This window comes from Agrilus planipennis, unplaced genomic scaffold, assembly GCF_000699045.2.
Source record: "Agrilus planipennis isolate EAB-ADULT unplaced genomic scaffold, Apla_2.0 scaffold141, whole genome shotgun sequence".
Taxonomy (NCBI): domain Eukaryota; kingdom Metazoa; phylum Arthropoda; class Insecta; order Coleoptera; family Buprestidae; genus Agrilus; species Agrilus planipennis.
The window spans coordinates 664122-691604 of record NW_020438903.1 but is presented as its reverse complement, the minus strand read 5'-3'; the positions used below and the strand labels follow the sequence as shown (position 1 = coordinate 691604).

The following is a 27483-nucleotide window of genomic DNA, read 5'->3' as shown; positions in this document are numbered from 1 at the left end:
ATATCAATTCCTCCAGCTTCTTCTACTTCTTGGCAAAACTCTTGACGAACTAAAAGGGCCGCTATGGTCAACATTATGTCATTCATTAAACGCTCATCTCCCTTGAAATCTATATTAAATTTACAATTTCACTGTAAATGTAAATAAATTTATCAATTATATTATTTTACTTGATAAAAGTGATGTGATGGAACGCAAAGTGTCTCCAGCTATGATTTTTGCATGATCATGAGCTTTTCCAAACTCGACTCTTACATCATCATCTAAAACAAGTGCTCTTAAGACACCCAGGACATCTCTTAATAGGAATGAATCAGCATTATTAAGCAATGGCTTCAAATGCCCCAAAATATCTGCATCAAATATTGCTTGTCTGAAACTCAAATCATAAACAACTGTTGTATCCCATTGTAAATATTAATAATTGCTTCACCTATTCATTTCATGCATTATACAGCATTCTTTAACCCACTTTAGTGTTAATCTTTGAATTTCTGGGTCTTTTTGATTCTCCAGTATATTACCTATTACTTCTATTCCTTTTGTATCTAACAAATCAGGTTGTTTAGTCATTAATGATATTAATGTTTTAAGGCATTCCTTCAACAACTCTTCATCGTTTAAATCTTTTAACAATATACTTAAAATGGAAGAATATGCATTCCCTTTTCCTATAACAATATGATTATATGTATAATTACTACAATTCTAAATATTACTGTAACTGATTATGAAGGATTAATGAAATTCATAGTACAATTGTATTAATTGTTAATACCTGCTAATACTCGGTATTCCAAACCCTTATCACATTCACGTCTAACTACAGATAAACGTTCAGTATATTCATGTAATTGTCTTTTATTTTCGTCTTTTGCAATCTCTTGCAATTGGTTAACAGTTACTTCAATTAAGTGGGTCAGACTTGATCCTGGTTTCTGTTCTAAATTCTTCACAATTCTACTCAAATCTACTCCCTAGAAAAGAAATGGATTATTAAAATACTTCTTTTACGCAAATATGTCATTGTAATAGACCACCTGAGCTTTAAACTGTTTATTCGCTTCTTCAATTGCTTCTTCACAAGATATTTCTAATTCTTCCATAAGTTCTCTTACTGCATCATCGTAGGTTTGTTGACTTATTGTGAGTGCCATTATAAATTTTAAAGTGAAAATAACAAATCTATTTTTGTTTGTTAAATAGTTTGAATGATAATTTAATTCATTACTTTCCAGTTATAACAGATACTTTATTTATTGGTCAGCAAAATTTGAATGACAAATTGACAACCATTTGACAACTAAAATCATAAATAAAAATTCTATGACTGAATCACTGAATTCAAACGTCAAAATTCGAAGTTATAAAGCAAAGTATGCTGATAGATTAATCAGTCTTACCATAGATATCGGCTCATGAATAGGTTCAAAAACACGGGTGATACCAGTAAAAGTACCTTTTTGTCGCTTGCTAACGAATACAATCAACCGAATTCATTTTTTTAATGTCTAATTAACGTTACCTATAAGTGTACTGTACACAACTTTACAGCCTAAATCACGAAGGGCTGATTTAGTATCGAATTCAATAGTAGGAAAATTCTTCAAATTATTTTCTAAAATTTTATCTGTACCCAATGTCAAGAACTTTTTTATCTGGTTACGACTACGAGAAACCATATTCCTTATAGCCCAACTGCCATTTTTCTGCGAAAAAATTAAATGAATGAATTTTATAAATTCATAACAATTTCCATTTTCTTTTGGTAGGTAATAAGAGGTGAGCCCCTTTTAGGTTATTTAGTTATTACAGTCTCCTTTATTATTCTTCTTGAAATCCATATGGTAAAAAAGACTGACTGATAAATAAAACCACATTTTTTGAAAAACGAGCAACGTTTGTATATTCTTAATCAATTTTGAATTACGAACAGGCAACTCATCATAAGAATCTCGCACTGTTACGTGCTGTACTATTTACATGTAATCGCGTTCACGAAAAAGGTTCCGATGATTTCGATGAAATTTGGTATGTAGTTATTGGGGGTTTGATAAATCTGTCTAAATGGGCGTCATCAGAGACAAACACCGTTTTCATGCATACCGCGAGAAAAGTTCGAATAACCAATATTAATTTATTAATAATGTACAATATTTTTCTCATATTATATAAGTATTTAATCCCAAACTCACCTGTACATTAATATCGTCTTTATGTAAAGTCATACAATCCACAATTACATCAGGCGCACCAGCGTTAAATAAAGCATTACTGTTATTTGCTGCTCTTAGAGTAAGAGCAGCTATTGCTCCAAAGCCAGCAGTTACTGATTGAGGAGAGCTCTGCAAGGAGTTGAATATACATTTAAAAATATGTAACAGCAGACGAAAATGAGAAACCAAAATGCATACCTTATTTTCATCTAATGCGCTTATAATTAAGGGAGCAGCTCCCTTTTCAATAAAATTTATTTTGCATGTATCACTTCCACATAATGCTTTTATCAACTTAAAAGACTGACGAACTAGTTTCTAAAAGAAATAAATTATAAAAATAGATATATACAAATATCTATATCTATTTCAGTGGCGGCTAGTATATATAAAATCGCCTTTTCCATTTAAATAGTGGGCTATTTTTTTAATACAATAAAACGACATTTGATAGTCGTAAATTTCATAAAATGACGTAAAAATTTTGGCAAATATAATAATCTGGATGGGTATATGACAATCCCTATACATTACAATAATAGCAATCTATTCAGTAAAATATAATATAATATAATTACAGCGATCTTTACGTTTTTGAGGTCGTATACTCATAAAGTTCTCTCCAAAAATTCACACATTCACTTGGCCTATTTTCAATAAAAATACAACGCAGTCACGAAAAATAAAATGCCCACAGCTGTAACACATCTATAAGCCGTCACTGAGTTAATTAGCCTGCCTTTACCTCATTATCATGATATAGTGTTAAAACCTCTTTAATAATATCAATTCCTCCAGCTTCTTCTACTTCTTGGCAAAACTCTTGACGAACTAAAAGGGCCGCTATGGTCAACATTATGTCATTCATTAAACGCTCATCTCCCTTGAAATCTATATTAAATTTACAATTTCACTGTAAATGTAAATAAATTTATCAATTATATTATTTTACTTGATAAAAGTGATGTGATGGAACGCAAAGTGTCTCCAGCTATGATTTTTGCATGATCATGAGCTTTTCCAAACTCGACTCTTACATCATCATCTAAAACAAGTGCTCTTAAGACACCCAGGACATCTCTTAATAGGAATGAATCAGCATTATTAAGCAATGGCTTCAAATGCCCCAAAATATCTGCATCAAATATTGCTTGTCTGAAACTCAAATCATAAACAACTGTTGTATCCCATTGTAAATATTAATAATTGCTTCACCTATTCATTTCATGCATTATACAGCATTCTTTAACCCACTTTAGTGTTAATCTTTGAATTTCTGGGTCTTTTTGATTCTCCAGTATATTACCTATTACTTCTATTCCTTTTGTATCTAACAAATCAGGTTGTTTAGTCATTAATGATATTAATGTTTTAAGGCATTCCTTCAACAACTCTTCATCGTTTAAATCTTTTAACAATATACTTAAAATGGAAGAATATGCATTCCCTTTTCCTATAACAATATGATTATATGTATAATTACTACAATTCTAAATATTACTGTAACTGATTATGAAGGATTAATGAAATTCATAGTACAATTGTATTAATTGTTAATACCTGCTAATACTCGGTATTCCAAACCCTTATCACATTCACGTCTAACTACAGATAAACGTTCAGTATATTCATGTAATTGTCTTTTATTTTCGTCTTTTGCAATCTCTTGCAATTGGTTAACAGTTACTTCAATTAAGTGGGTCAGACTTGATCCTGGTTTCTGTTCTAAATTCTTCACAATTCTACTCAAATCTACTCCCTAGAAAAGAAATGGATTATTAAAATACTTCTTTTACGCAAATATGTCATTGTAATAGACCACCTGAGCTTTAAACTGTTTATTCGCTTCTTCAATTGCTTCTTCACAAGATATTTCTAATTCTTCCATAAGTTCTCTTACTGCATCATCGTAGGTTTGTTGACTTATTGTGAGTGCCATTATAAATTTTAAAGTGAAAATAACAAATCTATTTTTGTTTGTTAAATAGTTTGAATGATAATTTAATTCATTACTTTCCAGTTATAACAGATACTTTATTTATTGGTCAGCAAAATTTGAATGACAAATTGACAACCATTTGACAACTAAAATCATAAATAAAAATTCTATGACTGAATCACTGAATTCAAACGTCAAAATTCGAAGTTATAAAGCAAAGTATGCTGATAGATTAATCAGTCTTACCATAGATATCGGCTCATGAATAGGTTCAAAAACACGGGTGATACCAGTAAAAGTACCTTTTTGTCGCTTGCTAACGAATACAATCAACCGAATTCATTTTTTTAATGTCTAATTAACGTTACCTATAAGTGTACTGTACACGTATTTTATTTAAAAGGAAAAAATGATTATAAAATTATAAAAATGTCCCCAATACAAACAATATTTTACATACTCTACTAAAACTACTAATTGTCATCTACCGTCCATAGGGATGAATTTGAGTAGCACTCTTGATATTTGTTTTAATCGCAGAAGGAGCTTTATTCATAGTCATTGGCTGTGTAGAAGGTGGTAAATTACTTTGTCCTGGTGGACCACTAGGACGGCCCGGTCCTTGAGAGCCAACAATCATACTATTTCCTTGATTAGTTTGGTTATTAGGATTATTCACCATCTAGAAATATAATCAAAATTGTAATTTAAAAACATTTTTACACTTCTGTATTAATAAAGAATTGTTACATTTCTAATATATTATTAGGCTTGACGTTTCCAAATTTTAGCAAGAAAATGAACATGCTATAATTTTCTGGTTTAGAAACAAGACAACAGAAAAAATAAATATATATGTAACGAAATGAATGATTGTCAAGTACAATTTTCAATCAAATCAGATATTTCTAAACTTTATGTCGATTTAATATGCCAAATAGTGCTATCGCAGTAGACAGGGAAATTTAAATGGTAACCATGGTAAACTACCAATGCGCAAAGTGCTCACGTTGGCTCACCGCGCATCTATGCCTATGTGTATTCTCATAATATTCTAGTCCGTTTATTACATTTATTTGTTTAGATTAACAACACTATATTTTCTTTTATATCTTTAAATCCTAAAGTGTCATAACAGAAAGAAGACTAGAGATAAGAGCAATAACTTAAAATCCTAACGAACGAGTCTAAAAAGCATATCACTAATAAAGGATAGAAAACGCAACCATCTGCTTAGCGATAAGCGACTGGGTATCAATTTCGACATTATCAATTATTAAACACAAAACGGAAACAAAATCTCTTGCCTGAGCGTCATATAGAATGCTTTACAAATTAGTCACGCTCTTGCGGTTCACGTTAAATAAGTCATGCAGTTTCTGCTCTCACTCTCTCTCTCTCTCTCTTTTCTTGATAATTTACCATGGTTACTATTTTCAGCGCAAAGCCTGACCAATAAATGACGTTTGAAAAGGTATAATTGCTGAAAATTAACTGCTAAAAACGTGCAAGCCTCTATAAAGAAAAACCTAGTTCATAGCTTATAGACTTGCTATAACCGAAGTGACCAAACTGCCGTTATTTTTGGTTTACTGATCTCTTTATTTTTCACATACTTTGTAAAGCTATTGTATATGCATATACTTAGTTTAATTCATTCAAGAGATATAGCAGAATAACAGTCACATGAAATCACTTTTTTTTTACTTTGTGAAAACTTGTTCAAACATCTATTTTATTGTATTTTTATATTTTATATCATAAAATATTCAAAGAACATCCTAATGACCAGGACGGTGGGCAACCCTACATAATCTGTATGTATTATGCACATACCTTGAGACCTTTTCCCATACCCACAGCAGCAACCAATAAATGTGTATCAGCAACACTAGAATTTTGTTGTGTACTTCCTCTTGCTGATGATTCAACTTCCCATTCTTCTCTTGCTTTGTTTACAATATCCCAAACATGCGAAACAACTTTCTGATAAGCAGCTACTTGTTTCTGTAATTAAAAAATGTAAGACTGTTTTATTATCAAAAGGAAATTTCATTTGCTTAAATGTTTAAGTGTTATCAAAAATCATAATATCATTTTTAGTAAAACACTACAGTTTAGTGTTATTTTGATTAAATATTACCTGAAGCCTAAGGACAACCTAATTTAGTTCTAAGAGCTGCAAAGAATCAATGTTCGATTTAGCGGCTAGGTTTTTTTAAAGAAAAATTACATATTTTTACTCCTCTCGGGATAACAAATAAGAATATATAAACTACTTTTCATATGTTTATAAAATAAAAACAGGAACTTCATAAATATCAGGCTAATCATCAGTTTTTACACATCTACAGTTTAAGTTACTCTGACTTTTGGCTGTTAACTCTCACATTTACAGGCTTCATAATAAAATATAAGCCTCACAAATTCCTAAGGAGAAAAACAATGGCAAAATCAGTAAACCACATAAACTTTGTAATATATGACCGTTAAAATTTTAAATTTGCCAAAATAATTACAAGGAAATCAATTTAAATATATACAATTGCACTAATGTAATAAATAACATCATATGTAAAAAGTATGTAAGCTACATATGTATAACATACTCTAATTAATCAAATACATACAGCAGAATTAAATAGTGATATTGAAATAATACCTGTGCATTTTCATATGCCAGTGTTGCAGCTTTATGTTCTAAATTTAACATTTTACTTTCAGCTGATGGTTCCAACTTCGTTCTTAAATAATCAGGTACCAAGTCATGAGCAAAAGTGGTAACTCTACCTTCAGTTAACTGTGCCAGTTGATCGTCCCTTTCAGGTGATAATAACAATGGTAACACAGTTAAATTCCTCAATGTTGGGCATTTATCATGACTTAATAATTTGGAAAGAGACGTAAGCTGAAAGCAGACCATACTGTATTATTGAAACAACTTGTTAGAATTCATACCTGGCCTGAAATTAAAGCAAAATTGTCTAGAAACGTAGGCCAGCTAAGAGTTTCATACTCATTCTCAATTTTATAAATCATGGATGAGATAGATGTTTTTAAATCATTTACTCGTTGTATTATAGCGTCCAGAGCTGATTCAAGTTGTTTCTCATCTCTCGCTTGCTGCATTGTGTTACCTAATGTAACTACTTTTTAAAAAACAATAACAATTTTTTTTTTGCAATTATGAATAAGGTTATGTGTCGTTACCTACAAACATCTATCATAAATCATAGTGACTATCGTGACGTAACATTTTTTGGTCGGTGCAGTTTTGTGTTATCTATTATGTGGATTTGATATCTGAATAATAAATTATTATTAATAAATTATTTGAACACAATTATAACACAATTGACCCCAATCAACCACCATAGGTAACCAACGGACAATAATATGGACAATAATTTCGTGAAAATGGTGACAGTTATCTATGGTGAAATTCACTGATTGTAAACATAACAGCAAGGTTATTTAATACGTTTTATTTTTCAAAATATTTTTATTTAAACTACGTAAAACTTTTATAAAACTATATTTTCAAGCTTCAAGATTAAAACCTACAATACAAATGTTTGGTACGAAGTCATGTACTTTAGTTTCACTAACTGAAAATGATAAAAAAATTGTCTTACCGCATAATGAAATCATTTACATAGGAAGAAATCCAATTACTGAAATAAAAGACTTACATCTATCTCGTAATCAGTTGTCAATTCAGGCGAATTACGATACAGTTGAAGTTGTTGCAAGTGTTGTTGGAAGCAACTATTCAGAATGTAATGGTTACATTATGGAGAAGAATGAAGTTTATAGATTAAAGCATGGTGATATATTAGCATTAAAGTCAAATCAATATCAATATGAAATTGTATTTGATCCACCACCACCACAATCAGACTATGTTATAAATGAAAACTCAAAACGTGAAGGCAGTGACCAAGGCCTTGAACCTGAAACAAAAAGACCTAAATTAAACTTTCCAGTGTTTGATTGTTCGAAACAAAATATTTCAAAAGCCAATGTAGAGGAGAACACTATTAGTGGAAATTGGGAAATAATTGATAGACTGTGTTTAATTTTTACATCAACTAATTTTAAACCCTCACCAAAGATTGCTGCCTTTGACTTAGATGGTACAATAATTCGAGTAAAGTCTGGTGCCCAGTTTCCAAAAAATAAAGATGATTGGGATCTTTGGAATGTCATTGTACCAAAAAAACTTAGAGAACTAACTGCTGATGGTTATTCCATTGTAATATTCAGTAATCAAGCTGCAATTAAACAAGATCAGTCCAAAGTAAAAGAGTTCAAAGAAAAAATAAGTAACATATTACAAAAGATAAATATTCCTATAATAGTATTTATATCTACAGATAAAAGTATTTATCGAAAGCCAGTTCCAGGTATGTGGGATTTATTCACCAAAAAGTATAATTCTAAACTTGATGTTGACTATTCCAACTCATTTTATGTTGGTGATGCAGCAGGTAGACCTAAAAGTTGGGCATCTAGTAAAAAGAAAGATCATTCACTTGTAGACCGCTTATTTGCTGAAAATATTGGACTTAAGTTTTACACTCCTGAAGAATTATTTTTGGGAAATAAACCTGGGGAATACAATAAACCAAGTTTTGATCCACAGCTTGTGTTTTCTACTCCAAAAAAGTCCCCACCTCTCATTAGTTCGAATTGTGAACTTGTGGTCATGGTAGGGTTTCCTGGTTCAGGGAAAAGCACTTTTTGTAAAGAAAATTTAGTTAAGAATGGTTATATTTATGCAAATAGAGATACATTGGGTTCTTGGCAAAAATGTGCAAAGGTTGTTGAAGAGGGGTTGCAAAATGGAAAATCGGTTGTAGTAGATAATACCAATCCGGATGTAGAATCTCGAAAAAGATTTATTACTCTTGCTAAAAAGTTTAACATTCCTTGTAGATGCTTTATAATGAATGTTGATCTCAATCATGCGAAGCATAATAATAAGTTCAGAGAACTGACTGATAAACGTGTAAAAGTGACTGATGCAGTTATACATAGCTATAATAAGAACTATAAAGAACCAACACTAGATGAAGGATTTAATGAAATTGTTCGTGTAGACTTTGTCCCTGTCTTTGAAAATCCGGAAAAGGAAAAGTTATACAAAATGTTTTTGCTTGAAAATTAATTTCGTCACTTTATATTTCAAATTATGATATGTATGATATTGTTTTTTGATAATTATATATTTTTTATAAACTGCAATGTGTTTTTAATTAATCATGTAAATTTACTTGTTATTTAATTAAAACACGTTTAGTTACCAAGGTTTTATGATAAAACTAGCCCTTCCCCGCGGCTTCGCTCGCAGAAATTAATATTGTTTCTCCACAAAACCTTTTAACTCCAAATTCACCCTTACAACGTTTTAATTTTATGTGATGTCGCCATCTTAGATTTCAAATACAAACGTAGTAATGACATTTCATCCTTAAGGGTTGATTTTTAAAAATTGCCAAAACACGTATTTGCTTAATTTCAACAATGAGCAACCTTTGAGTAAATCCGAGTACAAATAAAATATACCCCATGAAAACGTTGCAACCTCTTTTCATTTGATTAATAATATCAAACAGCATATGTCCCAAACAAAAATTGCAACACCTTTTTACCCTCCTCCTCTTTGCAGGTTGAATTTTTTAAAATGTCGAGATAGGTCTTTCAGAAATTAAATGAGAGACCATTAAGACCAAGTTTCAAGTAAATCTGACGACAAATAATATGTTCCACTTAAACATTGCAACTCCTCCTCACCACTTCCCCCACCCCCCAGGGGAACTGGATAAATAGTATACTATGTCCGTCTCCTGGTTGTAAGCTACCTCCCAAACCAATTTTCAGCCAAATCGGTTCAGCCGCTCTTCAGTTAAAAATAGTGTAACTAACACGACTTTCTTTCATGTATATAAATTGGCGCATCTCAAAAGTGTTGTAGTCTAATACACGGATACAGTAAAATACAATAAAATCTATAATGTTATAATTTATATGTACATTACATTTTATTCATATAATACTGGCTTTGCATACTACATATTATAAAATTAGTACGGATAGAATAACATTATTGAATACAAGAAAATCATATTGTACTCCAAGTGCTTTCAGAAAATGAAAATTTATTTCAAAAGAAATCAAAGAAGCGACCTACACAACAAAAAATTTTTGTTATGACGATACTACCAATTTCTGGTGCAGGTGAATGTAACTTAAATACGTTTCCATTTTGAATGTGGAAGTAAATGCCATTTTGGCGAATAATAATAATAGTAATGTTCCCTCTCAACCGCTTAATTAAAAAAGTGAACTTTGCTTTTTACTACATCAATATACGGATTATAAAAAAATCAAGATTCTGAAATGCAAAAAGCACTCTACAAAGTTTGATAAAGATTATAAAACAATTTCCAGTTTTATAAACGTTTACGATCGTTTTCATATCAAACATTCTTTCAATGTGAAAGAACAACCATCTTTTCCAATACAAACTTCTCATAATAAAATTTCAAAATACTACTTCGATCGTGCAATTAAGAGAAATACTTCTTCTAATGTTGTTTCAGAGATATTGTAATCTTCAATTATCGTGTGCCTGCTTTTCAACTCTTCGATTTTTTTAAATAGTTTGCTCCAGGTAATTGAAGAGTCATTTATGTGATAGTGTAACAGACCCTGAAAGAAAAGAAATATTTAACAAATTAATAAAAGAGAAATGCTATCTAATCTCTAATGATATGCATATAAATAAAATAGAAACGGCTGTCTGTAATGTCGAAATAATTGCCCTTTTTTAAGTTCATAATATGGTTATTTAAATAGTATTAAGATAGAAACAATCCCTAAAAAATGTAGACATAAATAGGTTGTCAAAAATTATCTTGGTTATTTTTTTTATTGTTTGTTGGTTTTAACAATTGTATTTACTTTAAACAATTACAAACTGCAATGTCGCGGATCAAAGCTAAACAATAAATATAAAGTAGCGACTCAAAACTAAATTAAACTGTTTGAAAAACATTCCCATAATAAAAGAATATCGAACAATACCTTCTTCAATTTGTGATATTAGAGTATATGTTAGTAGTATACATTTGCAAATTACTAGTACGATTTCCTTATATGGCAGTTTTAAGCACTGACAGTGTTTAAATTTTTTAAAAATTATCTTTAATACCGATAAGATTACAGATTTCTGTGTTTGTGTATCATTTTCCGATATAATTTTAATATATTTATACAAAACCAAAATACGATTCGATATGTCTTACATAACGTATTTTTAATAATCATATTAAATATAACATACATATACTAGGTATCTTACAGTGACCACCTAATAGAATATTTCGGAAACTACTTTTGTACAATGGCGTTATTGGGTATGCTCTTCTCAATTAAAATAACCACATCTATATAGCACTTCCGGTTTATGACGGTTTTGAATTCTACTTATGTTTCTTGGTAAACATTCATAAGGCTTTTCTACTTCTAAAAATTTACTGTTTTCAAGATACCATTTTTTTTTAATTAGCACAGAGCAGTAGGTGGTGAAAAGCATCCCTGTTTTATACTAAGAAAGCTGAGGCAATAATATTTTTAGAAGAGATAGCTATACCCTCAAGCTTCCCGTCCATACTTCCAAAGTGGGTCAATTATATACAGGGTGTTAGAAAATTTAATGGCGGATTTGGTTTTCAAACAATTCAAGTCCATTTTTTCAAATGGAACACCTAATATGTGTTTTCATAGCCATATGCAAAGTTTTATTCTCTTTCAAATGGTACTATGATTCCCTGTACCCATCTCTTCTAACCGGAAGTGCTACATAGATGCCGTTATTTTAATTGAGGAGAGCATACCCACTTAACGTCATTGTACAAATTTTCAAATTTTAAATCCAAGTAATTTCTGAAATATTGTAACAGGCCGTCACCGTGAGACACCCTGTATATGAGAAACTAAACAGTTATATAAATACATATTCTTACACTGTGTTCATCTTTAAGTTCACATGAATATTGACTTTCAAAATCCTCTTTCAGCTTTTGGATTCTTTTATCATCCTCATTAGGGGGGAGCAATGCATCTGTATCCTTGTGACCGTGAGTAACAATAGATAGCATTGGTTTTAATTTCAAATACACTGTAAATCCCTGGCCATATTTCTGTTTTAACTGTGGTATAGTGCCCAGACATTGTAGCTGACCATCTTTCATTATTGCTAACCTAATAATAATCGTATGATTAATAAAAACATTTCTATTAATTTAAAATATAAACATTTACTTATTGCAAAGTACTTCACATTCCTCCATACTATGAGACGTTAGTATTATAGGATTACAATTTCTGTTAGTATCCATTTGAATTTCGCTTAGCACATTCCACAACTTCCGCCTTGATGCGGGATCCACACCACTGGTCGGTTCGTCTAGCATAGTTACAGGTTGATTTCCAATCAAAGCGATTGCCATGCTTAGTTTTCTCTTATTTCCACCGCTGTATTCCCCACAAGGTTGATCTGCCCATTCCGCCAATCCCAAAACATTGATCCAGGACTCCACTTCCTTCTTGCACTCTTCTTCCGCTAATCCCCTCAATTTTGCGAACAATTCCAAAATTACACGACCAGGTAATAATTCATTTATAGCGTCGAACTGGGGACAGTAACCCACACGTTGCAAATATTCTTGATCGTTTATGCTAAAGAAAGCGTTATCGTATATGCGAGCATCACCCCCTGTGCATGGTTCACTTCCAGTTAGCATCCGAAATGTTGTTGTTTTGCCGGCCCCATTCACTCCTAGCAAACCGAAACATTCTCGTTTATCAACTCCGAATGAGATTCCTCTCACAACTTTCTTTCTCCCGAATGTCTTTTGCAAATTGTCCACGAGCAAAACATCTGGAGAGTCTTCTGCAATATAAATGCGCATTAAAAATTACTCAAATGCGATAATTATTTATTTTAAAAATCATTTTGTTCGCTAAACGTTTGAAAATTAGTCACAATTTTATTACATTACATATTTCCTACATACAACGTGCAAATTATTTAGTAAACAAAAAAGCAGTACATCGACGGCCTCAGACCTCATGGCGGTGAAATAATAAGTGGATAATAATAAGAAGAACGCCTTTTTTTAAGAGGGAGGGCTGCACCACCACGTGTGTAGCGCACATATCTCTTTGAATATAAGTACCATATATCTAATACTACTTTATTACTAAGCACGTTACCATCACGGTGCACAACTACTTCGAGTATTACGTCCGAGAAGCACTGGAGTTGCGATACTTCTGGACGAGTCGAGTAGCGTAAGAGAGCAGTCGTTTGCTGCATCTCTTACATAGTCTGTGACATCCGCTTACGGCCGCAAGCAATATAAAGGTATTAGATATATGATAAAAATACACTGTTTAAGAGAATCGTCGGACAATTTATCATACTTTGGACTATACAATACAAAATAAGTATAGAGGAACGAAATACTCTGGCATTGGATGATTTTAAAGTTTCCTTAAATGTATCCTAGCTGCAGTTATGTACACTACAGTAAACCAAAATACCAGCACAACGAGTAAGACTTTCGGCAGACGGCTTAAAATCTTATCAACTCCACGGTCCACATTGTGTTGCTTTTTTCTAGTGGGAGATAAAAAAAATTGTAAAACAAGAATCATAAAGCCAAATAATAATAACTTATTAAAACAAAGTGTGCAAGGTATGAACAACAATCATTTGCATCACTTATACTTACATGACTTACTTAAATGCATTCACTGATTTCTTAATCTTAACATCTCTTATATTTGATGTTACCAAATTGTTACGCCCAACCTTTGTCTTTTTCATGAATTCGGCACTTTCGTTACCATACGTGGTTTTCTGGTTGATTTCCTGTTGTTATCCGTCATGATAGAATATGTTGGTCTTGCCCTTGACCATTTGCCCTAATATTGCGGTTTGAACGTCTTCGGAGTAAAAAACTGCGTGAATTTGAATGGGGTTGGTTCTTCAATTTCTCCACCATGTGTCGTCTCATGTTGTTTAGATCCGTCTGGAGGGAATGTATAAGGTGACCATACTCCCGCTTTGGGAGGGACAGTCCCACTTTCAGACTGTCCGTCTCGCTGTCCCCAGCGAGGACATAAAAGTCCCGCTTTCGCAAACAGACCAAATGATAATTTAATTTACAATTATGTTGTACCTATGTCACAATGTGACGAGTGAAAAGGCACAGTTGAGCGTCTCAGTATTGCAATCCCATTTTGATTACAAAGATTAACATCAATAAATCGTGTACTGAGGTCTATTCGTTACTAAAAACGAAACCAGAGTGGTCACCAATGTAGTTCATTATTGTCCATACGTTCTTTAGTCGGGGTCACCACTGTAGTCGATTAAGGACTATCGGAAATTGTAGTTCTGATAAGAACCGATTTTATAAAAACGTTGGACACATTTCTGCATCAATGATGAGTTTTGACACTATTGCAGCATCCGATGGTTGACACTATTGCAGCATCCAAGGGTTGACATTTTTGCAGCATCCAATGTTGTGTTAGACTAATTTAGTAAATTATTTACATGCTATTTATACTAAAACTATTTACATTGTTCTTATGGCAATAGATGTTTTCGCACTGTGTCGCGATTTAACTAAGTCGGCACAATCGAAGCACTTTAATTGTTACACATTGAAATTGTTTATTGCTATACCGAGTACTCCCACACATACATCAAAAATAGGGAACGTTTAAATTAATATACACAACACTCATTAAAACTTTGAATTACACATAATAAATAAAAATAAGGTAAAAAAAACATGATACACTCATATAAAAATCAATATCAATACCTAATTTTAACTTAAACAAGGTTATCGACATTAATTTATGCTTCAATTTTTCTAATCCCTACACAGGTTTAGTCACTGAACACCAAAAAGTACCTCAAAATAACGTCATTGTTAATATTATCACTTACTTATGCTTGAAAACTGTTTCAACCAAAGAAGAACCAGTTTTCGACACACTAAAGATAAATATTTGAAGTAAATCATACTGATTACGCACAGAACAGCCGGTGTAGTTTTTTGCTTTTTTGTCAGTACCTAAAGAACCAAACTCATCATGATCAAGTTTAAACAATTAAAGGCTTAGTACAGGTCTGTTCGCTGCTTCTTAGAAGATATGAGACTGTCCAAGTTTCATTTGCGTCGTGGTCAAGTTTAAATGAATAGGCACTTAGTTGAGCACTGTCCAATGTTTCAAAACGAATTTAATACTGTCCAAGCTCCATCAACTTTAAAGTTTACCTCCATTACAACATCTTAGATTGTGATATGATTTCTTGTTTCGTTCCTGCTTTGCTTCTAGTTGCTATTTCAAGGTAAAAAATCATTATGAATATAATAATTTTCTAGAAAACTCGGTTTTCTTCTTTTCTCTAGCACACAAATAGGTGAAAAACCACTATTGATCAACTAACCTTCCTGAAAATATGTAGCTTCCTTACGGATTTCCTTATTTTTAGATTCGAGAAGTTTACAATTTTGAATTTTGATGACACTAATTCAAAACTTTGTTGACACTAAACTTCTTAATGTAAGAAATTAAAATAATTTAAATAAAATGCAACAACTAAATACTACAAATATAACAAATGTAACTACAAAATATTGTTGTTAATAGCTTTAAATATTTAACAATTTAAAATAATAAAATAAATAATTTAACAAAATAAGTCACTAATTTTCACTGAAATGAAATGATAGTAACCAATTACGTTCTTTTTTACGGTCCTGACATGAATAGAATAATATTAATGCGCCTCACTTTTTTGATTTAATTAAATACCTTCAACTACCAATCTGCAGTACAAACGATTACAAATAAAGCAGTTTTTTTTATAATTCTTCTGTTCTTTATATGTACATTAAGGTGGTCTAAACGAATATTTTACTTTTTTGGTCTCGCATGAAAATATCGTACACTAATTGAACATGTTTTAATAATGCACATCAAAAATGAGCTCGATTAAAAATTTTAAGACAGTGCATTTTAAAAAATTTCCAAAAGATAAAATATTATTTCTTTAAATTTTTGCGTCATGTTATTGTCTACGTCTTATAAATTGTAAATATTTTTAAAATTTTAAATGAATACATCAAATTATGGAGGTCACTAAGTTTTTTTTTAATTTTTAAAGTAGTGTACATACTTTGGACGTTTCTGAATGACCTGTAAATATTTATTTGTATTACTGCGCCTCACATACTTACACGAATGTTCATACTTCATTAAAACGAATGAGAAAGAACAATAATTCAAAGTTAGACTGGATAACAAACGTATTTCTATCTTTCATAAGTGTGAAAATAATTCTGTTAGAACTCAGTGCAAAAGCAAACTAAACACATAAAACAACCATCGCCACAAATTAACTACTTCGTTATGTTTACTTACCTCTAGCGGTGTCTGTAACGTCTAGTTTAATAGATTTTTCTCGTTTAAGGGTATTATGCACTCTATCGTGTTCGTTTTTCACTTCCCTGTCTAACTGTTCAACTGACTTGTCTGGATGAATCATTTGCAAAATAGTTGTAGAAAACCAGTCCTGCACTTTTTTACCAAAATTCGTTTCTATAATGGCCAATATCACCATGTACCCTAAACTTGATGCGATCATTACCATCAGTTCTGTGCTTATACCTTCTTTCGGTGAGTACAAATATGATCGATACGTAAAACACTGACTGGTATATTCTCCATCTGTTAGGAAAAATTGTGACAATCACGTTTAGTTGCAGAAATAAAAAAAAAAAAAAGTTCTACGAAAAGTAAATCATTCGATTCTTGGCGATATTGTACGATACTGTTCTATATTTTGACAGAACAGCATGTGTATCAAAAGGGATCCTTACTCTGGTTTTCAATAAATTTATAATTATTTATTAAGTGCTAAATAAATGAAATACGCATGAACTCGAAAATTAAGAATAAATGGTACTTTTCATATATGTATGCAGTTTTTAAATGAACATTTGACCAATACTGATAGGTTGTAGTATTTTTTTGTGTTAATTAAATAAATAGTGGTTTTTAGCAGTAGTTGATGCACAAGATCACAAAAGCACGAAACCGCTCATATTCTTTTAGAAGCACACGGAAAAAAGTATAAACATTGACTTTAATTTATAAATGGCGAAATGTAGCAGTATAGAATCTTCTAATAATGGTTTGTTATGTATATTGTGAGATTAAGTAACTTACCACAACACGGATTATGGTCAAAATAGCACTTTCTTTTCTTATCATCATCTGACTTTAACATCCAGTTGTAATTAGAAACAGCCTTGATGGCGAATCGGACGGAAGTATAAGTCATTCCAAATTGGGGCAATACTGGAAATATATACCTCAAAACTTCACCAATTCTTTCATAATAAGCAGCACCGGATAATTCCAAAACCAGCACAATTACAGTCAATATAGTACCAAGAAAAAGGCTACTTATAATAAAGGCAACAAAAGCGCTAGCGGCACTTTTTTTGTAACTGAACAGGTAAGAGAACGGGATACCGCTTACTCCATAGGCAGCCATGATTGCCACCAGTGCGTCTAAAAAAAATCACATGTACTGAAACCTATTAAATATTTAAATTAAGTACTTAAGTAATTAGGAATTATGTCGCACAAATAGGTTAAGGTTGTTCTAATGGTTTGTATGTATAAATTAAAAGTTATTTTATCATTTTTAATTTCTAATTGCATACAACTCGAATGTGGTGCATATTAAATACAGTGAACCAAATAAACTAATTCATACAATAACTGAAGCAAAGCAGTAGTAACAGAAGTAAATTTTTTTTTCACTATATTTCACGATATAGCTTTTTACTACTGATTGATGCAGTAATAATTCTGGTATTTCATTTGATTAACTTATTTCAAGATGGGCTATGTTTTTTTCAGAACTTCTCAAGCATTTTAGCATTTCCTCAATTAGTTTAAAATAATAATGAACAATAAAGTAATGCATTAAACATAACTAAATTTTATCGAAACATGCCGGAAAATGAAATTAATATTTTGGGTTCAATAGAGCTCAAAATTGTCTTTATGTATATCTCCTGCACAATACATATACATATAAAAAAAATTCCAAAGTTTGTGGTACAACTTAAAACCATCAATTAAACCTACAACACAGACATTAAGTTCTTACTTTGTTATCTGTTTCAACTTCCGTTAAAGATAAATACTTTCCTTAAAATTATAGATACCTACCTACTTCGTTGGCTCCTATGAAAGTTGATTTTACGAAAGCGCACATCATTCCCACTCCAAGTAGTTGTAATAATATCACAAGAAAGTAGAAAATAAGATCGAATAGGTACGTGGTACTCCAATAAAATTCTGGACGTATGCCACACATTAGCTGCAATTGTTTCGAAGAGGTCATATTTTCCATTTGCGGAAAAAGAAGAAAACCGCTAATTGCAAAAAGAAGACCTGCACACACGGAGTATAATGTTAATACCACTCTCTTTGTGTATTTGTAAGGTTAAGAAAACATTAAATAAACAACAGTAAAATGAAACTCATACAAACAATCTCACACATTAAAAAAACAGATCAAAATTTTTAAAATGGTATTAGATATAGTGTATTTCTTACCTAGAGGAAAGAGAAATAACCAAAGGATGGCAACTTCAGCCGAAGACTGTTGATTAAGAGATTTGGTAGCAGCTAAGACAGGAAGAGGGTCATTTTTAACCGAAATCGAATAAGATGGATCCTTAAGGGTCTTTAACAAGGCATTCATTAGCATATTCAACGAAATGGGAGCGCCGTGGAGAGCGGTATTTGAATACATCGCGTTCAAGATCGAATCATTGCCGGTTTCGTTGAATTCTGCAGCCACAACCAGACGGGTTTTGTATGAAACAATATTTTCGATTCCTTTGTTGATTATCTCATTTGATACACTGTCAACACGTAAAGGAATTCCATTCTGCTTCGAAACTACTTGATCGTAATAGTGAGAAACTTTCAACAAATCACCAGATGACGGGGCATTGTAGTAGACAAACGGTTTACCGTACAAACTGAGATCAAGTAGTAATGACGGTTCTTTTTCTATAAAATGTTCGTTGTTATTGCTCGAAAAATATACAGTTGTTAATGTCAAAAGCAGCGGCAATACTATCTGAAATTAGATAAGAAATATATGGTTGTAAAATCAATATTAAAAAACACAAAATACGATCTACTTAATCCTTACTTAAATAATTAATTCAACAATTAATCATCATCGCCGGATGAAGTCACTACGAAGAGAAACAATTGCTGTATCCACACTAAATAAAATTTATTTTGATAATTTAAACATATGATTTTCCAAAAAAGAATATTGTAGAAGTAAATATTTAAATAAAGCGCACACTTTTTATTAGTTATTGTTGCTGACGACTTCCTCTACGCAGTTTAACATAAAACAATACTAACAATAATTTCCAGTTTTTCGGTTACCAAGATCAAAAATACATAAATAATCTTTTAATAACATATATATAGTCTTTTCAAAAACAAACAAGTCGTGTACACATATTCTCCGATTTTATACCACCCCTTAGAAAAATTTAGGAAATAGTAATATTTGACAATAGTTTGATCCACTTATCACATGTTTAAATAAAATAATTTACTGAAAACATTAATTATAATGCCTCAAATGTTGTGCAAGAAAAATAATATTAGTTTTTTTACATATAAATTCTATATTTAAAATTCATATTTTATTTAGCATACCTGTAAAATTGTGACCTTTCTCATTTTTTTCGACACTAAAAACCTCTTTTTCATCAATATTAAGAACCTTTGCATGTGTAATGCTAATCCAGTTTTCTTGGGGTCAATCATGTTTTTCATATTTTCTAGAACATATCAATGTCTCTGTCAATAACTACAAGAAAAACGGATTTAACAAACTTACCACTACCAGTTTCACTCTTGCGTTCTCCTCTTTCTTTTGCAGCTATATTTTCAACTCTGCAAAAAAATTCATGAACAGAAAAGAAAAAGTTAATAATATTATCGTTTGTAATTTACCTCAAGAAAACTTCCTCCAATGTAGTATAAGTCAAGTTAATGTTCGAAATGTTCAATTCTTTCTTATTTAATTCCAGCTTTTCGAGAACCTTACTATAATCTGGCTTGTTCTCCAAGGGCAATAGTATGTTACAAGAATTTCCCCTTCTCTGCTCGATTTCCGCCTTAGGTATGCAACTTTTCACAATATTCTCTACTGTAGAAAACGACTCTCTATTGACTCGCATACTGTCTTCAGTTTCTGAATTAACGCTTACTTTCAAATGATAACCCGTTCCTAAAAATAAAGTAGCAAAACGTCTTCCTCATAAATACAAGAAAACCAGTGATAACAATTTCTAATTTAATAAGCATTTTTTTGTCTTTTATAGCTTTTACTTACCATAAATTTTCTTAAGAAACATGGATGTACCATAACAAACCAACTGTCCATGATCCATTATAGCAATTCTATCGCCGAGTACATCAGCTTCTTCCATGAAATGTGTACTAATGATTATAGTACGAGATCCTCTAAAATTCAAGAGCATGTCCCAAATTTCCCTTCGAGCCTCCGGATCTAAACCTGACGTCGGTTCGTCCAAAATTAAGATCTACAATATAGGTTTAATTTCAAGTCGAAAAAAAGTGACTTGGTTACATACCTTTGAATGTCCGATAAGTGCCATACCGAGCGACAACTTTCTCTTCATTCCACCTGAAAGAGACGAAGGCATATAATTCCTTTTGTTGTTTAAATTTAATTTTTGCAAAAGATCTTCGGCTTCTATTCGTACATCCTTGGGATCGCTACCTCGTAACTACAAAAAATCACAGTAAATGCTAATTTTTTTTTTCAATACTGAAATTAGGATTACCATTCCAAAAAATAGAAGATGTTCAAAAACAGTGAGATCTTTAAAATGTAAATTTTGTTGAGGACATAAGCCTAACAAATTGCGAATTTCATCCAAATCTTTGTTCCCTGAATTTGGACCAATAATTGTACCATTAATTTCTATTTCACCACTTGTTAACTGAATCATTCCTAAAAGATAACAATCAAATATTTATTAAGAATTGTTTTGACTGAATGACAAAAATAGAACTAAAAATACAGGATCATACCGGTTAATATGGACAGTGTGGTAGTTTTACCAGCCCCATTATGTCCTAAAAGAGCTGTAATTTGATCTTGATAAATATCCATCGAAAGACCACAGACAGCTTTTTTGGTTCCATATTTTTTATGCAACTTTCTAATCTTTATACCCGATTTTAAATAGTCTGCAGGCTCAATGTTTTCGTTAGTATCTTCGTTAATAAGTTTGCTATCGTCATCGACCTTAATTTCTCTATTAAAACGTGATACGAATTTCTTCAAATTCTAATGAAATAAAAACAATACATTATTCCTTTTTAACATAAATAAAACGACGAAACTTTACCAAAAAGGGATAATAATAAGGTTTTGCAAGACCATAAGGTCCTGGATTTATGTTATCAATATATAACGCCAATACCACGTAGAATACAATATCAATAATAAGCATGATCATGACACTCAACATTGACATGTCTTCTACACCTTCAGAACCCGCTTTCATAAAATTATTCCAATGAAGCCCAATTTCTATATAAAACCAAACATTTGCTCAATTATTACAGTTTAAATATTACTTTGCACTATTGTCATATTTTAATGTTTGTCTCTAAAGTAACTATTCAATTAATAAAAAGAACTTCATGTACCTCGGCCTTCATATACAGAAATTGCTTTGAATCCAAACTCTAACGCCATATTAGGAAATAAAGATATGATAATTTTATATGACCACTTCATCATAGGATACTGGCTGACAATCGACTTAAATACAAAGTAAGGAACGAGCCAGATCAAAATACCAGAAATCATGGCAATAGTTGCTAAAAACGACAAACAGTTGTTAAATTACTACGAAAAATAAAATTACCGTAACTCACGTTTGCTGAATAGCGTACTAAATGCAAAACTAAAGGCAATTCCAGCAACACAATAAAGCAGTAAAAAAACCAATAATATCCATGGACTGCAATGCTCAATCGGAGGATATGGTGTATCCATCATTTTAACTTTCATCAAAAATGTTATACAGCACACGGCTAACAAACTTGGAACGAACGCGTGAATGAACCATCCCATCCAATGCATCCATGATTTTAGACCCAAGATTTTTATTAACTCCTGTGAATTATAGAACATAAATAAGCCTTTAAACAAATAGTTATCGGCACCACAGAATTTTACAAAACTCAACAATTTTTTATTCCAAAAGTTTGTGTCTTCATTAATCAGTTTAATATGAATTATCGGGAAGTAAACAAGTACTCAAATACTTATTCTTATTATAGTAGGTCTTTCGAAAACGCTTTCATGTGTAGGGTTGCATGCCTTGCAAACAGCAATACGCGGTATTTACCTATTTTCTATTTTTTTCGGCCTAAGTATGGACCTTATATGTACGGACGACGCCCGACAAACCTGACAAATAAAATGTTTGTAGTTGTTAGTACCTTAATTCCTGTGTTCTTTTCTTCCACAACTCTCTTTAAAACTGACAAACACAACGTAACAAAACTAAAAACAGTTACTATTGGCAGAATATAATTAAACATATCATTTATGCCTATATCATTTAAATGTGGAGGAATTGGAAATTCTTGTAAAAAAATATTTGGTAATTTTGCACCAGATACCATTTCAATATAGGATGTTTCTATGGCTAATTGCAATGCCATAAATCCCTTTTCTATGTACACTTCTGAACCTTAAATATTAAAATATTAATTCAGTTAGATAATAGAATTGTATATTTAGAAATTTTGAAAACATAAAATATTTATTACTTATACATATATGTATATACTATCAAATATGTTACCTGTTCCAGGAATATATTGTGGGAAGTTATAATAGAGCTGGTCTGTGTACCACGTCACTGACTCTTCATGAGGTCTTATTTTATAATTTAAAAATGTTGGAATTTCATTTGCTTCTGCTAAATTGAAGACAACAGCCATAATTGTATAATTTTTAGCTGTATTTTCATAGTAGATTAACAGATCTAATTCAGAGTTAAAGCCCAGGAGATCTGAAATTGTTTAAATTTATGTAAAAAAGTAAATTGTATAGGTATTAACAAAATTTATTTAAAATTAAAAACTCATTAAATGTATGCAATAGCTTTCATGGACATCAGTAAAGCATTCGATTGTGTGAATCACAATACCTATACTACTGAGAAATTAGCGAAAATGAACATCAAAGGAATCGCCCATGGATTATTCAAAAATTATTTAAGTGGTAGGGAAATAAGAACTACAATTAACAAAGCCACCAGTGAAGAAAATAGCATCAATATTGGAGTACCATAACTATACTAGGACAACCATTGTTTGTATTCTATAACGACTTCCTACTACAACTTCAAGACATTACGACAGTGTACTACAACGCAGACAACTTTGAAGAACTCAAAATTAAACTAAAAGAAGTCACCTACTATTGACTATACAAAAACGGCCTTGCAGGCAATATACGGAAAACCAATCTGATTACATTTGACAAATACAAGGACTGAGTATCGAAATATTTCATAATAAAAATAGAGGACAAAGTAATATGTAAACACAAATACCAAGTATCTTGGACCAACACTAGATTACAATTTCAAGTGGAGCACATTAATAAATTATCTGGTGAATAGAAATAAATACTTGATTTATGTTTCGGTCTTTTCAATAGTGTCACCACATAGCTTGGGGTGGGGCTTTTAAAAGCGTACTAGAAAACAATACTAGCAACAATTTGACAACAAAAGGCCTTTGTCAATTCAAAAAAACATACAAGATAGAAGCATTGATGTATTCTTATAACTTCAGTGCAGAACATCAAAATAGGGTTATTCTAACCAGAAATAAAGCAATCCCTCTATCTAATTAGCAACAGAAACTTTTGATGACCTACCCAACAACATAAAAGTACTGACTAATAAGCATAAACCTTATCAAAAAGAAAAAAACTGAGTGGATAAGAATGGTGAAAATATGTAATACATACAGTTATGCATGGACCGTAGATTCATATGTGTCTGATAAGAAAGCAAACACTTCTACCACATATACACATACTTTCGTTATCTATTGATAAGTACACTTTAACATAACAACCTACCTAAAAATGTATTAAAATATCGCTTCTATGTACAAGTTATCAATAGACATATAAGGGAATAATATTGTAAAAACCAAGAGGTATTATAATATTGCACATTACTATTTTTGTTTTTAAGTTAGCCTAAGTAACTGTTAATTTTACTAGTATCCGCTTCCATGTACATTACACCACCTAGCACTTCCTCGCAATTAGAATAGTATAAACGTTCAAATAAATAAATAAATAACAATTATTTTGCTTACCACTATTACGAACATTAAGTTTTAACTGAACTTCTTCCATGAGATCTGATGTAAATTTTGTTTTAGGAGTAAAAAGAAGCTTGCCATCAGTGAGCTTAAATTTACTGTTATAAAAATCTGATGTAGAAATTGGTTCCATGTAAGTCGATGTGTTAACATATTGCTTTCCAAATGTTTGTATTTTTGAGCGTGTATAAGCAATTAATACAAAAGTTAAAACGGGAATAACAAATTCGCACAATGAAACAAATGGATGTCTCTTCCGAAGTAACCAATTTTTCCATAGTAACAAACGCATTTTATGCAAAAATGAAGCCATTTTAAATTTTATGTGGAATATGCTATTAACAACCAAAACAAAAGTGGCTATTCGGTTTCTGCGCACTATAAAACGTGATGGTCTTTAAATAAAATATTTTGTTTATACTTTTTCGTTTGCATTAAAATCAATCACATAATATTAAACATCTCAATTTTGCACATTTTATCGCTATTTTCTGATTCTACCGATTCCACTAGCACCATACGCGAACATGAACTAAAAATATAGTGAAAATGATTGAAAACTGCTGAAAACGATCAAGTACCAACACCCACATAAGACAGCAGTGGCCATAGATAATGCAGTGGCATAGAGAAGACCATCGACATATACTATATACGTCGATAATCAGTACTATATGCATATCATATACATATACTTTTCGTTATCTATGAATATTTTCTAATCTTTTTTACTTTAACCTGTAATTTTTGTAATGAATATGTGCGCGTGTAAGAGATAGGTTTCCATAATTGTAGGAAATAATAATAAATGATCTTACACGAACACTACAAACTTTAATCTAATTTAACAATCAACAAGCGCGAGAGAATACAGCAGATAAAAATGGCGGAACAACTAGTAGTAGACTATATCGATTATTTTTTACGCGCCACGTTTTTTTACTCCACAGTGACTAAGATCATAGACTAGTGAAAACTTGACAAGCCCGCGACAACCAACGTCATAGAAGTTAGATGTTCTATGACCATAGACATAACATGATACACTACAAATAGTTAAAACGGTTAAAACATAGATTAGTTAAAAGACAATACACTATTATCTATGCAATACACCAATAATTAAAAACAAAACCAAACAATTTTATGGGAGGCACAAGTTCTTTTTTGTCATTAATGAATCAATCAAACACCAAAGACAACCTTACAATAGTAAGACAATACGAGTAAAAGCAGGTAAAAGTCTACAACATTCATAAATTGTTAAAACAGAATAAAAATGGCAGAATATGACAAAGGAAAATTTTATGGAAGAAAGAAATTTAATAATACGGCAGATAAAGCTTCTTTTGGAAGAAGTTTTTTTAATAGTAAAACTCCCCATAAGCACGATAAAGATTTAAAAGATGGCGAAAAAACTGACAAAATTAAGAACATTAAACAACCTACTATACTCCTCAAGTCTAGGGACCAGGAAAATCGTCCTCGATCTCCAAAATCACAAAAAGAAACCGATTCACCAGCGATTTCAATTACCACCTCAACTAACCGAGAAGATAATCATGTTACCCTTGCAGAAAAAGAATTGGAAAGCAGTGTAAAGTTGTTACAAGATGGAACAATTCTTACTGAAAATGTACAAGATTATTTACAAGAAAATAATGACTTTTTAGTTATTGGTGTTGCAGGAAAGCAAGGGGTTGGAAAATCTACAATTATGAATCTTCTTACTCACAGTAAGATCACAGAAGAGATTAAGGAAGAATTGTTTGCTTTCAACTACGATGATACTTCTTTAGAAAGTGTTTTAAAAGCTGAAAAAAAACATGTTAAAGTGTTTAAAAATCTTGATTCCTTATCTGAAATAGAAAAGAATCTTAATGTTACCAGTGGAATAGACTTTTATGTAACAAATAATAGAATCATGTTTTTAGACTGTCAACCCTTTGGCTCTTCAGTTGTTTTAGAAGATTTAATTCAAAATGAAAACAAAAGACTAAACGTGATTGGTGATTTTTTACTTTTAGAAAACAGTGAAGAAATACAAGGATTACAATTATTAGCATTTCTATTATCAGTTTGTCATGTGGTTATTCTTGTGCAGGATTATTTTTTTGATAGTAATGTAGTTAGATTTTTCTTGTCTGCAGAAATGTTGAAACCAACAATTTCTAATCCTGAAGACGAGTATATGGAACATTTTCCACACTTGATATTACTTCATAATAGAGCACAGACAAGTGATTTTTCTCCAGCAAATTTTAAAAAAATGCAACATATGTACAACCTAATGTTTTCAAAATCTAAATGTCATATAAATTCAAAACTAGGTCTTGGTTCATGTCATTTGATAAATTGCTTATTCCCAGAAGATTGTTCTGAACTGATCAATTTAATCCTTATTCCTGAATATAGTGAAGAAACAGAAGTTATGTATAATGGCCATTCTTCTCTTGAAAATCTTATTAAAAAATTAAGATCTAATATTTTAGGATGTACTAAATATCCTTTGACCCATGTTCAACTTACTGAGAAAAACTGGCTTATATACTGTACTAAAGTTTGGGACCATATAAAAAAGAGCAATTTTTTTGTTGAGTATGATAAATTGTTGCCATAGTCTACTTAAGTAGTTCATGTTTATATTAGAATGTACTTAGTATAAATATTTTTATGTAAAATATGGAAGAATTTCCGTTTTCATATAAAAATTGAGAAATG

The 27483-nt window shown here is 31.3% G+C and overlaps 5 protein-coding genes across 13 annotated transcripts in view; 2 read left to right on the top strand and 3 right to left on the bottom strand.

Annotated features, from left to right (window-relative positions):
• Nucleotides 1-4278, bottom strand: part of LOC108736941 (armadillo repeat-containing protein 6 homolog) — a 5960-nt gene extending 1682 nt beyond the window's left edge. The window contains exons 1-8 of one of the 2 annotated variants that reach the window (XM_025973311.1): nt 4039-4278; nt 3777-3975; nt 3432-3669; nt 3169-3371; nt 2962-3107; nt 2415-2534; nt 2196-2345; nt 1659-1709 (exon numbers count right to left, since the gene is read on the bottom strand). In XM_025973311.1, the coding sequence (XP_025829096.1) occupies nt 1659-1709; nt 2196-2345; nt 2415-2534; nt 2962-3107; nt 3169-3371; nt 3432-3669; nt 3777-3975; nt 4039-4155 (1224 nt within the window). In that variant the 5' untranslated portion in view covers nt 4156-4278. Of the gene's footprint in view, nt 1-1555; nt 1710-2195; nt 2346-2414; nt 2535-2961; nt 3108-3168; nt 3372-3431; nt 3670-3776; nt 3976-4038 lie in introns of both variants that reach the window. The other variant, XM_025973310.1, reaches the window with a different exon arrangement.
• Nucleotides 4279-4463: 185 nt separating this feature from the next.
• Nucleotides 4464-7921, bottom strand: LOC108736950 (mediator of RNA polymerase II transcription subunit 8). Of its 6 annotated transcripts, none has more exons than XM_018469567.2 (5): nt 7791-7866; nt 7114-7292; nt 6818-7063; nt 5992-6162; nt 4464-4837 (listed from the first exon to the last, which is right to left on the bottom strand). In XM_018469567.2, exons 1-5 carry the CDS (start codon nt 7804-7806, stop codon nt 4640-4642), a joined length of 810 nt encoding a protein of 269 aa, XP_018325069.1. In that variant the 5' UTR covers nt 7807-7866; the 3' UTR covers nt 4464-4639. The 6 variants fall into 6 exon arrangements, with proteins under 6 accessions (XP_018325069.1, XP_018325067.1, XP_018325068.1 ...); XM_018469565.2 differs by lacking the exon at nt 7791-7866 and adding an exon at nt 7370-7456 and having other exon boundaries at nt 7114-7304; XM_018469566.2 differs by lacking the exon at nt 7791-7866 and adding an exon at nt 7366-7456 and having other exon boundaries at nt 4467-4837; nt 7114-7304.
• Nucleotides 7705-9362, top strand: LOC108736947 (uncharacterized protein F21D5.5). Its single transcript, XM_018469563.2, has one exon. The coding sequence runs from the start codon at nt 7727-7729 to the stop codon at nt 9323-9325; it is 1599 nt and encodes a 532-aa protein (XP_018325065.1). The 5' UTR covers nt 7705-7726; the 3' UTR covers nt 9326-9362.
• A 934-nt stretch (nt 9363-10296) lies between these two features.
• Nucleotides 10297-25472, bottom strand: LOC108736943 (retinal-specific ATP-binding cassette transporter). 3 transcript variants are annotated; one of them, XM_018469556.1, is made up of 20 exons: nt 24757-25469; nt 23220-23429; nt 22852-23105; nt 22282-22522; nt 22051-22224; nt 21747-21931; nt 21427-21685; nt 21177-21346; nt 20964-21119; nt 20702-20912; nt 20320-20596; nt 20204-20259; nt 20020-20144; nt 18886-19417; nt 18496-18720; nt 17479-17826; nt 16672-16977; nt 12484-13114; nt 12186-12423; nt 10297-10869 (listed from the first exon to the last, which is right to left on the bottom strand). In XM_018469556.1, the coding sequence occupies exons 1-20, from the start codon at nt 25073-25075 to the stop codon at nt 10711-10713; spliced, it is 5076 nt and encodes a 1691-aa protein (XP_018325058.1). In that variant the 5' UTR covers nt 25076-25469; the 3' UTR covers nt 10297-10710. The 3 variants fall into 3 exon arrangements, 1 of the variants encoding a protein (XP_018325058.1); XR_001937790.2 differs by lacking the exons at nt 10297-10869; nt 12186-12423 and adding exons at nt 13691-13843; nt 13959-15585 and having other exon boundaries at nt 13031-13114; nt 24757-25472; XR_001937791.2 differs by lacking the exons at nt 10297-10869; nt 12186-12423 and adding an exon at nt 13691-13843 and having other exon boundaries at nt 13031-13114; nt 24757-25472.
• An 809-nt stretch (nt 25473-26281) lies between these two features.
• On the top strand, nt 26282-27477 carry LOC108736948 (protein SMG9-like). Its single transcript, XM_018469564.1, has 2 exons — nt 26282-26398; nt 26451-27477. The coding sequence occupies exon 2, from the start codon at nt 26480-26482 to the stop codon at nt 27380-27382; it is 903 nt and encodes a 300-aa protein (XP_018325066.1). The 5' UTR covers nt 26282-26398; nt 26451-26479; the 3' UTR covers nt 27383-27477.
• Nucleotides 27478-27483: the final 6 nt, after the last annotated feature.